This window comes from Orycteropus afer, unplaced genomic scaffold (assembly GCF_000298275.1).
Source record: "Orycteropus afer afer isolate SDZICR_OR568_19922 unplaced genomic scaffold, OryAfe1.0 scaffold00037, whole genome shotgun sequence".
Classification (NCBI taxonomy): Eukaryota; Metazoa; Chordata; class Mammalia; order Tubulidentata; family Orycteropodidae; genus Orycteropus; species Orycteropus afer.
The window spans coordinates 14451575-14466710 of record NW_006921624.1 but is presented as its reverse complement, the minus strand read 5'-3'; the positions used below and the strand labels follow the sequence as shown (position 1 = coordinate 14466710).

The window sequence follows — 15136 nt, the reverse complement described above, 5'->3', positions numbered from 1 at the left end:
CCCTTCACTAATCCTATCTCTTTAACCTAACAGAGACCACCCATTCCCAAACAGAATCATGACCACAGGCATAAAGGTTAGAATTTACAACACATGATTTTTAGGACACGATTTCATCTATAAAAGAAGCGTATTTCTAATGTAAGATAAATACACTTCTATATTTTCTTCTGTGACTTTTGTATCATTATTTTTATATTTAAATCTGGAATTTACCTTGCAGTGAGATGGGAGCACTTTACTTTTTTCAGATAGGGAGTGAGTTATCCCAGAACTGCTCATAAATAATCAGTTGCCTTTCTCAAGTATCTTGTACTAGACTCTGTCATGTATTTGTTGTGTCGTTAGTTGCCTTGAGTTAGCGCCTGGCTCATGGTGACCCCGTTCAAAATAGGATCAGACTGTTGTGATCTCTCTGGTTTTCATTGACTGTTTGGGGAGTTGTCACCAGGCCTTTCTTCCTGGTCTTCTTAGTCTGGAAGCCCCACTAAAATCTGGTCAGCATCTTAGCAGCCCGCAAGCCTGCACTCCCAGAGGAGTGACAGCTGCACTGGAGGTACATGGGCTGGGAATTGAACGTAGGGCTCCACGTGGAAGATGAGAGTTCTGCCGCTAAACTTCCGCTGCCAGCTCCATCAGGTGTTGATGTGCGCTGTCTGGTTGATACCAACTCCCTGCGACCCTGTGGCGGTAGAGCTGCCGAATAGAGCTTCCCAGGCTGCGATCTCTGGGGGGGCAGATTGCCAGGCCTTTTCTACCACAGGGCGGCTAGTGGTTTCAAACCACCGATCTTTTGGTTAGCAGCTGAGCACTTTGCCGTCGTGCCACCAGGGCACCCTGTGTCTTGTATTAGACCTGTGTATTCGTGGCCTATTTCTGGACCTTTTGGCTCATTGACCTCTTTGGTCTGGTGCCCCACTTTGAACTATTGTAACTTTATAGCAACCCCTCTCTCCTCCCAACCCTTAGTATACTTTGTTTTCAGAACTCTTGCTATTTACTCATGTTTCATTTTTCAGGATGAACTTTAGAATCTTTTGAATACATTGGAAAATTTGGAGGAGTGGCGTGAGTTTCTGAGTGCTCTGGCTAATGGAAGTCAGCTGTAGTTACAGGTGTTTGAGAACTCTGGGCTTTCAGATTCTGCTGCCTATGTTAGCATGGAGGTGAGATCCCTGCTTTGCATGGGGCTTTTTGGTGCCAGGTGAAGTGGCAGATGAACCTCGCAACGGGGCTGCGATTTTGGGGAAGCCCCCTGAGTTCTTTGAGTTGCCTTTCCACATTGGCTGTCCTAGGACTTGCCTTTATTCCCAGCCCCCATGCTCTGAACTTGGTAGTTTCCAGGGCTCTACAGGGAAACCCAACCTTTTACTTCCTGAATAGAATCATCTTATGGTTAACATTGATAAACTTTTCTCCCAGTCTTTTCAACTTTGTTTTTAACAAATTCGGGCCTGGTAAGAACACCATTTTTATGTTTTCCGGTGGTGCAACAGATTTTTTCTTACTTTTATATTGCTTTGTTCCTTTGGAATTTTAAAAGCAGGAAGAAGTGATCATATGTTCTCAAGATGCCATCTTGGAACTACAAGCATGGTGGATGTGTATGTTTGTTATCTCATGATGGCATTTCACTTTGTTTTTCTTTATCATTTAATGGTTGAAGCCACCAAAAAATTTTCATTGTGATACAATTTTTTTGTGGGGAAGGTGGTACAAAAATTAGTCCAGAATATTCTGTTTCACTTTCTGAGAATTGCTAGTTAATATAACAGACAGATTTCATGATCAGATGGGCATAGCTGGATTGTGGAAGTTGAAGCATATACAGCTATTGGACGTTTCATTGATGTGTTCAATTGGAACTTTAATGTTTCCTTCAGTTTTTACAAAGGCAGCTTTCCTGGAAGGAGGCATTTATATTTTCTCTGCATCTGTTTTTCTTTTAGATGGGACACTAAACTCTCACAGGAATTAATGAGAAGAAATGTGGACTACAACAACTGTTTATATGAAATATTCAGGGAAGGCTGTAACTTCATTTTCTGTTTGGTTTCCTCTTTTTTTGTACCTTTACATACATGTTTTTAGCTTACCCAGTAGGTGAATTGATAAGTAGTGAAGCTTTGATTGAACTTGCAGTTACTTGAATTAAGCCCAGCTTGGTGATTGTTCTTTCAGGGGACAGGGTTTTTCACCCTGATCTGCCCTTAGTTATTTTGCTTAGGACCAGATATTTTCTTTTAGTCTGATAAGGGAAGGAAAAACAGTTTTTGGCATGTCATGGGTGTGCAATGAGTGTTTGTTAAATTGCATAGAAGCAGTACTTTGAATGCTGACAACAGGAAGTTGGACATTTCAAGATTGAGCAATTGAAATCTCTGTCCAGATTTTCTACCCAGAAATAGTAGCTGTAAGTGACAATCTATAGGAAATAGGCTTTAGTTCCACAGATTTAAAAAATACACACACTTTTCTATACTTACATGAAATATAATGAGTGTGAAGGCGCTTTCCAAAGTATCAAGTGCTATAAAAATGTAAGGTGTTTTGGTTGGAAAACATTAAACCTTGAAATATTTCAACTGTTTTCATCATAGGAAATTTCAAAATACGCTAAAGTAGAGAGTCAATGCAGTGAATCCCCACGTATTCATCACCCAGAACCCAAACCAAATCACACTCATTGCCATTGAGTCAATTCCAACTCATAGCAACCCCCACTGGGTTTCCACAGCTGTAAATCTTTATGGAAGCAGACTGCCTCATCTTTCTTCTGTGAAGCGGCTGGTGGGTTTGGATCGCCAACTTTTGGGTTAGCAGCCAAATGCCTTAACCACTACACTACCAGAGCTCCTTATTCATCACCCAGATTCAACATATATCAATTCATAGCCCATCTTGTTTCATCTCCATCCCAGCCCACTCCCTTAGCCCCCAACAAATGATATATTTTAAAAAATTTTTATTGTGATTTGGGTGAATTTACAGAGCAAATTCACTTTCCATACAGCAGCTCACATATACTTTGTCTCATGACATTGACTCTAGTTTACCACAATGCAACAGATCCCCTCCCACTTCCTCCCCATAGTTACTTCTTCCCTGTGCCCTTTCCTCCTGCCCCCTGAGCTGTCTCCCTGTGCATACACATCCCTTCTGTTTTCCCATGATTGATCTCTCCAAGGAGCATATCTACCTAATGTAAATGTTCAGCTCAAATGCCTGTCTTTTGTTTGGCTGGAAGCCTCAGGAGTGGGTTCAGTTCCAGACCCGAAGGGCAGCTGGGGCCATAGTTTTGGTAGTGCCATCAGTCTCTATCAGACCAGCAAACCCAGATCTTTTTGTTGTTGTTGTTGTTCCACATTTTTCTCCCACTCTATCCAGGATCTCCTACATAGATCCCCCTCTGAGTGGTTGACAGTGGTAGCTGGGCACCATCTAGTTCTGCTGGTCTCATAGTTGTATAGGGTGAGGATCGCATGGTGTACCAATGGCTTAGACTAATTGTTTCCATGTGTCTTTGGTTTTCTTCATTTTTCTTTGCTCTGGATGAGGAGAGACCCATCGTTGTGTCTAAATGGGTACTCACAAGCTTTTAAGAACCCAGTCACTACTTGCCAAAGTAGGAGTTGGAACAATGTTTTTGTGTAGTATGTTATGCCAATCGAGCTTGATGTCCCCTGTGATCAGGATCCCGAGCGCACAGGTTCAACTTCTTGATCCCTCTGGGTAGGTGGCTTTGGCCAAGAAATGACTACAACCTTGTCCCTCGTCAGCTCTACTATATACCTGGGAATTCTTACAGAACATACCAATCACTTGTGGAAACGTTGTCTGCCAACCCTATACATGGTCTTGGACACACTGCCCCCTGTATAGACATACCTAGTAGTTCAGCCTGTCCACCCATCTATCCACCCCATATCCATGTTTGCCTTCACTGACAACGCAGCACTGTATGTGCAAAAGGGTTCATCTTTCACCAGCAGATGATTTTTTAAAAAAGTTTGGCTTAAAAGATATGGGGAAGTTCCACCCCTTAGTGCACTCCTATTTTTGCTTTCAATTCTCAGTGTTTACGAATTTATAAAAACAGCTAACATTAGGTACCTACTGTGTGCTTGGAGCTGTGTTGAGCTCCTCTTGTGTTATCTCATTTACAAACTATAGGCGTTCTTGATTTCATTAGGAACCCAGGTTTCTTTGCATGAACAACCCAGAAAGCAGTTCTAAAGCTGAGGCTGAGAATAAGTGTGTCCCTTTAAGGAAGATTGATACAGGAAAAAACAACTTTCCAAAGTTGTTTACATATGGAAATAATAATGCTTATTACAGAAGGAAGGGGCCATCCACTTCTCAAAAAACTGGACAGTGAAAACCTTATGAATAGCAGTGAAACATGGTGTGATGTATGTATTACTGGAAAACTTTATGAATAGCCTTGAAACATTGCCTGATACAGTGCTGGAAGATGAGCCCCTCAGGTTGGAAGGCACTCAAAATACTACTGGGGAAGAGCTGTCTCTTCAAAGTAGAGTGAGCCTTAATGATGTGGATGATGTAAAGCCTTCGGAACCTCCATTTGCTGAAGGGATACAACTCGAAATGGGAAGAAATAGCTGCAAACATCAATTAATAATCAGAATGTTGAATGTATGAAAAGTCTAGGAAAATTGGAAGTGTCAAAAATGAAATGGAACACATAAAGATCTATCCCCTAGGCATTAGTGAACTGAAATGGACTGGTTTTGGCCATTTTGAATCAGACAACCTTATGATCTCCTATGCCAGGAGTGACAAATTGAAGAGGAATGATGTTACATTCATCATCACAAAGAATGCTTCAAGACCTGCCCTGAATATAATGTTATCAGTGATGGGATAAGATCCATATGCCTGTTGTTGTTGTTATATGCTGTCGAGTCGGACCCTACTCATAGCGACCCCTCCTTGGGTTTCCAAGGCGGTATCACTACAGAAGTAGATTGCCCAACCTTCCTTCCAAGAAGTGGCTGGTGGGTTTGAACCGCCAGCCTTCTGGTTAGCAGTCAAGTGCCTTAGGCACTATGCTACCAGAGCTCCTATCCATATGCCTACAAACCAAAAACCAAACCAAACTCACTACCATTGAGTTGATTCCGACTCATAGTGACCTCCTCTGGGTTTTCAAGGAAGACCAATTAATACTACTACTGTTCAAATTTATGTGCCAACCACTAAAGCCAAAGATGAGGAAACTGAAGATTTTTACCAACTTCTGCAGTCTGAAATTGACCAAATATGCAATCACAATGTATTGATGATTACTGGTGGTGGGAATGTGAAAGTTGGAAACAAAGAAGAATCACCTGTACCTGGAAAATATGGCCTTGGTGGTAGAAATGCAAGAGATAACATGATAGAAATTTCCAAGACCAATGACTTATTCATTGCAAATACCTTTTTAACAACATAAAATGGTGGCTATACACATGATCCTCCCAGATGAAATACAGAGGAACGAGATTCACTACATCTGTGGAAAGAGGCGATGGAGAAGCTCAATATCATCAGTCAGAACAAGGCCAGGAGCTGAATGTGGACCATCAATTGCTCACATGCAAGTTCAAGTTAAAGCTGAGGAAGATTAAAACAAGTCTACAAGAGCCACAATGTGACCTTGACTATATCCCACCTGAATCTAGAGATCATCCGAAGAATAGATTTGGTACAATGAACACCAGTGGCCGAAAACCAGATGAGTTGTAGGATGACATCAAGAACATCATATTTGAAGAAAGAAAGTAAAATATCATTAAAAAGACAGGAAAGGAGGAAAAGACCATAATGGATGTCAGAAGAGACTCTGAAACTTGCTTTTGAATGGAGAGTAGTTAAAGCAAATGGAAGAAATGATGAAGTAAAAGAGCTGAATGGAAGGTTTCAAAAGGGCAGCTTAAGAAGACAAAGTAAATTATTACAATGACATGTACAGAGACCTGGACTTGGAAAACCAAAAGAGAAGGACATGCTCAGCATTTCTCCAGCTGAAAGAACTGAAGGAAAAATTCAAGCCTTGAGTTGCAATATTAAAGGATTCTATGGCCAAAATATTCAGTGATTCAGGAAGCATCACCAGAAGATGGAAGGAATACAGAGTCATTGTACCAGAAATAATTGATTGGTTGTCAGCTATTTCAGGAGGCAGTGTATGCTCAGGAACCAGTGGTACTGACAGAAGGATTACAAACTACACTGATGCAACTGGTGAAAAACAAGGCTCCAGGAATTGACGGAATACCTTTGAGATGTTTCAGCAAATGGATGCAGCACTTGAGGTGCTTACTCATTTATCCCCAAAAATTTGGAAGACGGCTACCTGGCCAGCTGACTGGAAGAGATCCATATCTGTGCCCATTTTAAAGAAAGGGGATACAACAGAATATGAAAATTACTGAACAATATCATTAATATCACACACAAGTAAAATCTTGCTGAAGATAATTCAGAAATGGTTGCAGCAGTATATTGACAAAGAACTTCCAGAAATTTAAGCCACATTCAGAAGAGAATGTGGAATGAAGGGATATCATTGCCAGTGTCAAACGGATCTTGCCTGAAAGCAAAGAATACTAGAAAGATGTTTACCTGTGTTTTATTGAATGTGCAAAGGCATTTGACTGGATCATAACAAGTCATGGATAACATTGCAAAGAATGGGAATTTCAGAACACTTAATTGTGCTTATGTGTAACCTGTATATAGACCAAGAGGCTGTCATTCCAACAGCACTGGGGGATACTGCAGGTTTCAAATCAAGAAGGATACGCATCAGGGTAGTATCCTTTCACCATACTTATTCAATCTGTACATTAAGCAAAAAATCGGAGAAGCTGGACTATATGAACAAGAACATGGCATCAGGATTGGGGGAAGACTCATTAGCACCTTGCAATGGGCAAATGACACAACCTTGCTTGAAGGTGACTTGAGGTGACTTGAGGCACTTACTGATGAAGATCAAAGACTACAGTCTTCAGTATGGATTACACCTCAGCATAAAAGGAACAAAAATCCTCACAACTGGAACAATAAGCAACATCACGATAAATGGAGAAAAGATTGAAGTTGTCCAAGATGTCATTTTACTTGGATCCACAATCAACACCCGTGGAAGCAGCAGTCAAGAAGTCAGACATCATACTGCACTGGGCAAATCTGCTGCAAAAGACCTCTTTAAAGTGTTAACAAGCAAAGATGCAACTTTGAAGGAGTAAGGTGCCCTGACCCCAGCCTTGATATTTCCAGTCACCTCACATGCATGTGAAAGCTGGACAGCGAATAAGGAAGACCAAAAAAGAGTTGATGCCTTTGAATTATGGTGTTGGCGAAGAATGCTGAAAATGTCATGGACTGCCGTAAGAACGAACCAATCTGTCCTGAAACAAGTGCAGCCAGAATGCTCCTTGGAAGTGAGACTGGCCAGACTTCGCCTCACCTACTGTGGTCATGTGGTCCGAAGGGACTGTTCCCTGGAGAAGGTGTCATGCTCGGTAAAGTAGAGGGTTAGCAAAAAAGGGGCAGACCCTCAAGGAGATGAATTGACACAGTGGCTACAACTCTGGGCTCAGGTAGAGCAAGGATTGTGAGGATGGTGCACCACTGGCCGTGTTTCATTTTTTGGTACATAGGGTCGGTATGAGTCAGAGTTGACTGAGTGGCACCTAACAACAACAGCATTATAGAAGGAAATCCTGTTTGCAGAAGTATTCACCTTTGGGGTCCTGTAAAATAGCAAGCTCCCCTGATGCATTAAACCTTGCGTTCAGTTTGCCAAATCTGAAGAATGGATATCAGTTTTAGGAGGTCATCTGTTAAGTGAGGCACATTAACCATTTATTTGCTCATTAGGTCTTCACCCAAGTCCTCTTCGGTATAAGCAGATGACAGTATGTTGTAGAGGACTCATGAGATAAGAACAGAAAAATGTCCACTGCATTTGGTAATTGGAGGCTCTTGTGGCGTAGTGCCTATGGCATTTGACTGCTAGCCAGAAGGCTGGTGGTTCAAACCCACCAGCCACTCCTTGGAAGGAAGACTGGGCAATCTACTTCCCTAGAGATACCGCCTTGGGAACCTGAGGAGGGGTTGAGAGTCTGATCCAACTTGACAGCAGTAAGTGTGGGTGGTGGGGTTTTTTTTTTGTTTTTTTTTTTTCCCCTTGCTTTGGTAGTTAGAAAATTGTTGGTGATCATCTTGACTAGAGAGGTCTCTGCAGCTGGTGGGGGTTGGGCAGAGAAATACGGCATTGAGGGCAGTACTAAAACCATTTATGTTTTCTTTCTTTCTTTTTTTTTTTTTTTTTTTTTTTTAGGTGTATGTGCAGTGTTATAAAATCAGTGGAAGGGGTATAAGTAAATAAGGATAGATAACTTTTTTCAGAAAGTTAGAAGAGGTAGGGCAAAGAATGGAGAAACAGGAGATGGAAGGATGTAAGGTCAAGAGGTGGTTGGATTCCTTTTCCTTCTTTTTTTTTTTTTATTTTCCCCCCACGTAGAAAGAGACCTAACCATATTTGTAGACTTGGGGGAAAGAGCTGAATGAGCAGGAGATGTTGAAGAGAAAGTATAATTAATTAATGACAGGTAAATGATATTGAAGTAATGGTATCAAGAGCACAGGTGGAATAATGAACAATGGGGAGGCCCGAGGAATAGAGGCAAGGATGGTACTGGGTAGATGGATTTCATTGGAGGGAGCAGAATAGTTAGGGAACTCCTGTGTGATGTACACTTGGCTCCTTCTTCAGAGGCCTGGTAGTCTGCTTAACATGAACGGTTGGAGCTTGAATAAAGGGTGTAAGGAGAATGGCTCCTAAGAATATAGGAAAGGACTGACTACAATAAAGAAATAATTCTAAAGGATGGCCATACCCTGCTAAGACAGCTTCTCTGGTGCTTTAGACTGTTCCAGAATAATTGGGCTGGTGGCCTGTGCATCTGACCTAGTAGAGCGTTTCTAATAACCTACTGAAGTGTGAGTTCCAATAGGTCTCTCATTTGGACATATTATTCCCATGTGGGAGCTCTGGTGGCATAGTCCCTAAGGCATTTGACTGCTAACCAGAAGGCTGGCAGTTCAAACACACCAGCCAGTCCTCGGAAGGAAGACTGGGCAATCTACTTCCGTAGAGAGACTGCCTTAAAAACCCAAGGATGAATTGCTGTGAGTTCTAACCCTATTTCCCTTTCTCCCTTCATTTCCAAACCTTTCCACTTTGTCCTCTAAAACTCCTTCCTTATAAAGAAATCCCTCAGGACCCTGAACGCTCCTGCCATCTCAGCATTTAACTCAGCACTGGGGATCCCTGAAGATAGCAGTCCTCTGAAGCTGCCACCAGTCAGTCCTACAACAACAGCAACCTTATTGAGTGTTTATTGTGTGGCAGGAATTGTTCAAAGCACTTTCAACGTGTAACTTATTTAATCATAACCCTCCCTATGAGATTGATTCTAATGTTACCTGCTTTTCATAGATGAAGAAACTGAGGTACCAAGAGATTATAGAACTTGCCCAAAGTCTGTGCTCAAACAGCTTGTGGGAGCAGAGGTAGAAGATGAACCTAGGAATCATGGCGCCCGACTTGGCTCTAGAGAACTGCTGTGCCAGCTCTCTTGAAGCCTTTTCATGTTGAGGCTGTTGAATTCCCTCTCATCCCAAATGCCTCATGTTCAGAGTGCTAGTTTGTCAATTCCTACATTTTTAAAAGATTTTATGTTACAAATCTGCTTGGCTTCTTGGCTTTCCCCACTGTTGGTTCAGTATTCTGCTTTTTCAGGTCTGCTGAGTCCAATAGTCTTTAAGGGTTTATAATTAAAAAAAAAAAAAAAAAATCTCTCTATTGTCATCATGTAGGGTTTTGAGAGGTTGTGGAGTTAATTGCTTGTGCTTAATTTATCGCTTTGAATGTGAACTGTAGGTTGGTTTACTATTAGAAAATATATTAATTTTCCAGGTACCATATTACTGAAAAACTCATTGTCATTGAGTCAATTCCAAGTCATAACAACTGTATAGGACAGAGTAGAACTGCGCCATAGAGTTTCCAAGGCTGTAACTTTATGGAAGCCTACTGCCGTATCTTTATCCCAGTGGAGTGGCTGGTGGGTTCAAACCACCCAACTTTCATCTGGCAGCTGAGCGCTTAACCACAGTGCCACCAGGCCTCCTTAGTTATCATATTGAAAGAAGAAATAAGCGTATGATCATCTTGATAGATCCAAAATGCACGTACTCTGATTTAGCCTTCCTGGTCTTGGCTTATTCCCTAAAGAGACTTGTACGTGTTTCTAGGATGCAGCTTATAGGAGTGTTCACAGCTGCGGTTAGTAGTGCCATAAAGCTGTGAACGGTTCACATGGACATGGACATGATCAGGGGAGCTGATGGCCAAGTTGTCTTGTACACATACAGTGCAAGACTGGAGCAATGAGATAATTGTCCTCCAGCTTACATTCATCAGTATAGATAAGTCCAGAGACAGAGTGCTGAATGTCAAAGCCAAGTGCTACAGTTCTGGTTTTTGTGAAGTTCAAAAACAAGCTCAACATACTCATTGCTTAAACACTATAAAGTATAAAACCAAAACCAAACTCACTGCCACTGAGTCAGATCCGACTCATAGGGACCCCTCCTCAGGTTTTCAAGGTGGTATCTCTACGGAAGTAGATCGCCCAGTCTTCCTTCCGAGGAGTGGCTGTTGGGTTTGAACCACCAGCTTTCTGGCTAGCAGTCAAATGCCATAGGCACTATGCCACCAGAGCTCCTACTAAAAAGTATAGGGAGTGGTAAACCAAAAGTTTGGGATCATGTTCCCTTGCAGAGAGTAGGGGAAAGTGGGGATGTGATTGGTACCAACAGATGGGGAGATATATCAGTGATTGAGTTCTGTTGTCAAATTGATTACTGGGCACTGGTATTACTCTTAGGCTCTATGAGTTAGAGATATGTAACATGTTCTCTTAATGTTTCATAACTAAAACATTTGAAAGTTGTAGGTACTAGATACTTTCTTTCCTTGTGGTGGTAGAAATAAAAAAGATTTTTTTTTTTCTCTTTTTTTCCTGGAACACCTTTTAATCGAGCATTTGATAAACTACTACATAAATAGTACATGTTAGATTCAACCTCATAGTTCCCTTGATAACCAGATAGTTTTCTAAATTGCCCACAATATTAGCTCAAAGTAAATAGGATGGAGAAACTGGTTTGATTGAGTAAGGGAAGTAAAGGAAATTATATTCTTAAGAACTTTTGAGTGTAAACCTAAACAAACAAACAAAATAAAATGGCTTAGAAAAGGTGTTTTTTTGAAACATGGGTTTGCCTGATGTTCTTATTTTTCCATTTTCTGGGTCTGGGTTACTCCTTGAACTAAGTGTAGAATCTTAAGATAAATAAATTGTTATGCGTGCAGTTGATACTGTCTTCTTTCTTTCCTTTCCTTAGACTGTTGCTTGGGTGTTTTTTTCCTTTTCCCCCAGTTTTGCATTATATCATCTGTGCTTCAAGCAACATGAAGATATCTATACTCCTGAATTTATTAGATAAATACCTACTAACTAACTGCTGTATCCCAGGTCCCATGCTGTAACGTTTTGTTCCCTGCATTGTAGAATTGACAGAGTAGTTTTGATTCACTGCATCTCTGTTTATCAGAAATCTTTATATTGATGACTACATGAAAATCTGACCAGTTAAGACATACTGTTCTTGGACAGAAGGGTAATAGGAGTTATTTGCTTGCCTTACTGTTTTCCTTCGTACCATCTCATCAGTTACTCTGAATATTCTTCTGCCTGTCTTCATAGCCGCTTCCTGAGAAGTTTGTGGTAAAAGGTGTTGTGGATCGTTTCTCAGAAGAGTTTGTGGAGACCAGAAGAAAAGCTTTGGATAAATTCTTAAAAAGAATCACGGATCACCCTGTGCTCTCCTTCAATGAACACTTTAACGTTTTCCTCACTGCTAAGGTAAGGACAGAATTTTGTATATTCCTCCCCAAAATAATCATTCTTAGGGCTCTTTTTTAAAAACCTGTTTTGATCTCTCACAAGCCACCTTCATAAATGTCCACTATAGCAGGTATCATGCAATTGCTCTCTTTTTCTGGTGCCTGTTTGCATTGGCAAGATTTTCATATTAGAATTCAGGAAAGAAAGTCCTTGCAGAAGCAGAGAAAGTTAGAATATTTTCATTCGCCAAAAGCAGAGGTAAACATTTTCTTAAACAGCTCTCAGCAGTACGATTCGGTTTGACCAACAGTGGATGTGGCTGGGAAAGAACGTTTATTGACTAAAGTATTGAGGACAGGAGTTCTTTATGATAACCCTTTAAGTAAGCGATTACTCATAGCCTCATTGTACAGAGGAGGAAACTGGAATTTAAAGTTTGTACTTGCTTACATCGCAAAACCTGGGTTTGAGATTGGATCTTTGTCGTTCCTGAGCCCAGACTTTTCTTTTTACATCATACTGCCTGACCAGGAGTACTTCAGCATTACTTGGCTACAACCATGGCCCTGTTGGGTGGGTATCTTCCAAGTACTTGACAAAGAAATATTTGGGTCCTACACAGTTGCCAAATTCTGTGTAGTCAAGCTGAAGCTGACATTTCTGTAGCTTCTCTCAGCATTTCCTTATTGTCAAACTCACCAGCAAACCTCAGATGGTCCACTCTCACGGTCTGCAGGAGTGAGGTCACTTGCTCACACTTAGACCAACTTCCTCCAGCCCCGTCTGTTTAGTTTCATGTATCATGTTCCCACATTGAGGCCATAAGTAATCTGTTCTTTGTTGGCAAGGGTATTGAGGTTCAAGTACATCTCTTTTCAAAATGGCAATGTTGAGAAATATTTACAGATACCATCAGGTTTTTTTTTTTTTTTTTTTTTTTAATTGAAAAAAAACCTTTGGTGTTGGAGAGCTCTGGTAGCTTAGTGCCTAAGGCATCTGACTGCTAACCAGAAGGCTGGCAGTTCAAACTCACCAGCCACTCCTTGGAAGGAAGATTGGACAATCTACTTCCATAGTGTTACTGCCTTGGAAACCCAAGGAGGGGTCTCTCTGAGTTGGATCAACTCAACAGCAGTGACCAACAACAACATTGGTGTTTGGGAGCTCTGGTGGCATAGTGCCTAAACTATTTGACTGCTAACCAGAAGGCTAGCAGTTCAAACCCACCAGCCACTCCTTGGAAGGAACATTGAGCAATCTACTTCCATAGAGATAACCGACTCAGAGGGCTTGCTATGAGTTGAAATTGATTTGATAGCAGTGAGTTGTTTTTTTTTTTTTAATTGGTGTTTAGCCTTTTTCCCCACAGGTCTAACTTGTGCTCCTTCTCTAAATATCTGCTGATAAACTGATGCTCAAGTATAATTCTTTCAAGGTATTCTTAAGGTAAAAATCCATCCTGTTCTCCAAAAGTGCAAATCACAGTCTCACCTAAGTTACAGGTCCATTGTCCAGAAAGACCCTTAAGCTCAGCCATATTTATATTGAACAAAAAAATAGAAGAGACAGCTTAGACTCCTAGTTCTAAGGAATCTATGTGAAAAATAAGTAGGAAATATTTTTTGGGGGTGCTTTTTATCTGTGGGCCATACAATATGAAAATCGTATTTAAAAAAAAATACAGCGTCCTTTAATGTCTTAATCAAAATCAAACTTTCATGTGAGTACATAGGTGTTAGCTCTAAACAGAAAAAATTAGAGTCCTAGCTCCATGCCTATGTCCAGCCCACTAACTAGCCCTCTTTTTCTTTGACATACCTTGATTAACTTGGTCTTATTCTTTGAGGAGCTGCTCACAGGCTCTTCTGCCATAGTGACTCCAGACCATCTTCCTCTTCCTTATGATGACATGATCTTATCACAAACAAGAGGTGTTCTTAAGAAGCTAGTAATGCTGAGAGAGGTGGGAGGAAGCACAATATTAACTGTGTTAAACCAAAAATTTCATCTTTTGTCAAAATGGGTGTAGCAGTCGGAGATGTACTGTGTTCAGCATGTTAATTAATGTGGCTTACTGGGGGCATCCTTTCAAAGCTCCACTTAACGTGACGCTTATGCTGTCCAGCTGGCCCATTTGAATATAGTGCCACTCCAAAAAGTATTTTCTATGGAAGCAGTTTTAAGAACGCTGAGGTTTTGGAGGAACTTCCAGTGAGATGGAGGAATAGGCAGACAAGCGACACAGACCCTCTTCGACAAAGAAAAGAAAAACCACTTGACAGAGATACAGAAGATAATCCTGGAGCCCTGAGCTTTGAAAGGAACTATACAGAAGTGGATTAGGCACCAACTAGTGGAAAAACTTGAACGAAAACAGTGAGTACAGAGACAGTCGCATCTACGGACTGTCAGCTACTCTGATGAGACAACAGCCTGAATATTTCCAAGTGGTGTTGGGACCTGAGAATTGATCTGAAGATCAGTCCCAGTCACCAAGGGCTGCAGGGACAACCACTCTGATGACCTATGACTAGGAAGGTGAACAGCAAGGAGGGAGACAACCTGAGCTGTGGACTTTCTGCTGTCCGGAGAGTGCAGCCATTTTGGATATTTAAAGTGACCGAGGGCACAGCTATTTTGAATGTTTACAAGTGGTGGCCATTTTGGATATTTAAAGTGACCGAGGGCGCAGCCATTTTGAATGTTTACAAGCAGTGGCCATTTTGGATTTTTAAAGTGACCAAGGGCACAGCCAATTTGAATGTTTACCAGTGGCAGCCATTTTGGAGTTTAAAGTGATAGCATTCTCATTTGGATTCCAGGGACCTAAGAACAGGCTCTGTTTGCCAAGGTTGGCAGGGACGTATGAAAGGCTGACAAAGGAAAGAAGACAGGTAGTGAGTGTACAAGAGCTGTCAACTAGTGAATAGAGGAGCACAGCACAGTACCCTGCCTGTATAGACAACATACAAACAAAGAAAACAAAAATTGTGGCCAAGTCACTCCAACACATAATCACCAATTAAATATAAACACAAAAACGTCACAATGCCTCAGAGACAACAGAGCATCACAGTCCACACAAAGAAGCAAGATAAAGTAGGAGAAGCAAGGGACCAGGATACAGACCCAAAACACATCCC

The 15136-nt window shown here is 41.3% G+C and overlaps 1 protein-coding gene across 1 annotated transcript in view; it reads left to right on the top strand.

Annotated features, from left to right (window-relative positions):
• The window catches only part of SNX30 (sorting nexin family member 30), a 139415-nt gene that overhangs the window by 80420 nt on the left and 43859 nt on the right, over window positions 1–15136 (top strand). Inside the window, exon 4 of the mRNA XM_007936707.1 lies at window positions 11853–12011. Within this exon, the coding sequence (XP_007934898.1) occupies window positions 11853–12011 (159 nt within the window). The remainder of the gene's footprint in view (window positions 1–11852; window positions 12012–15136) is intronic.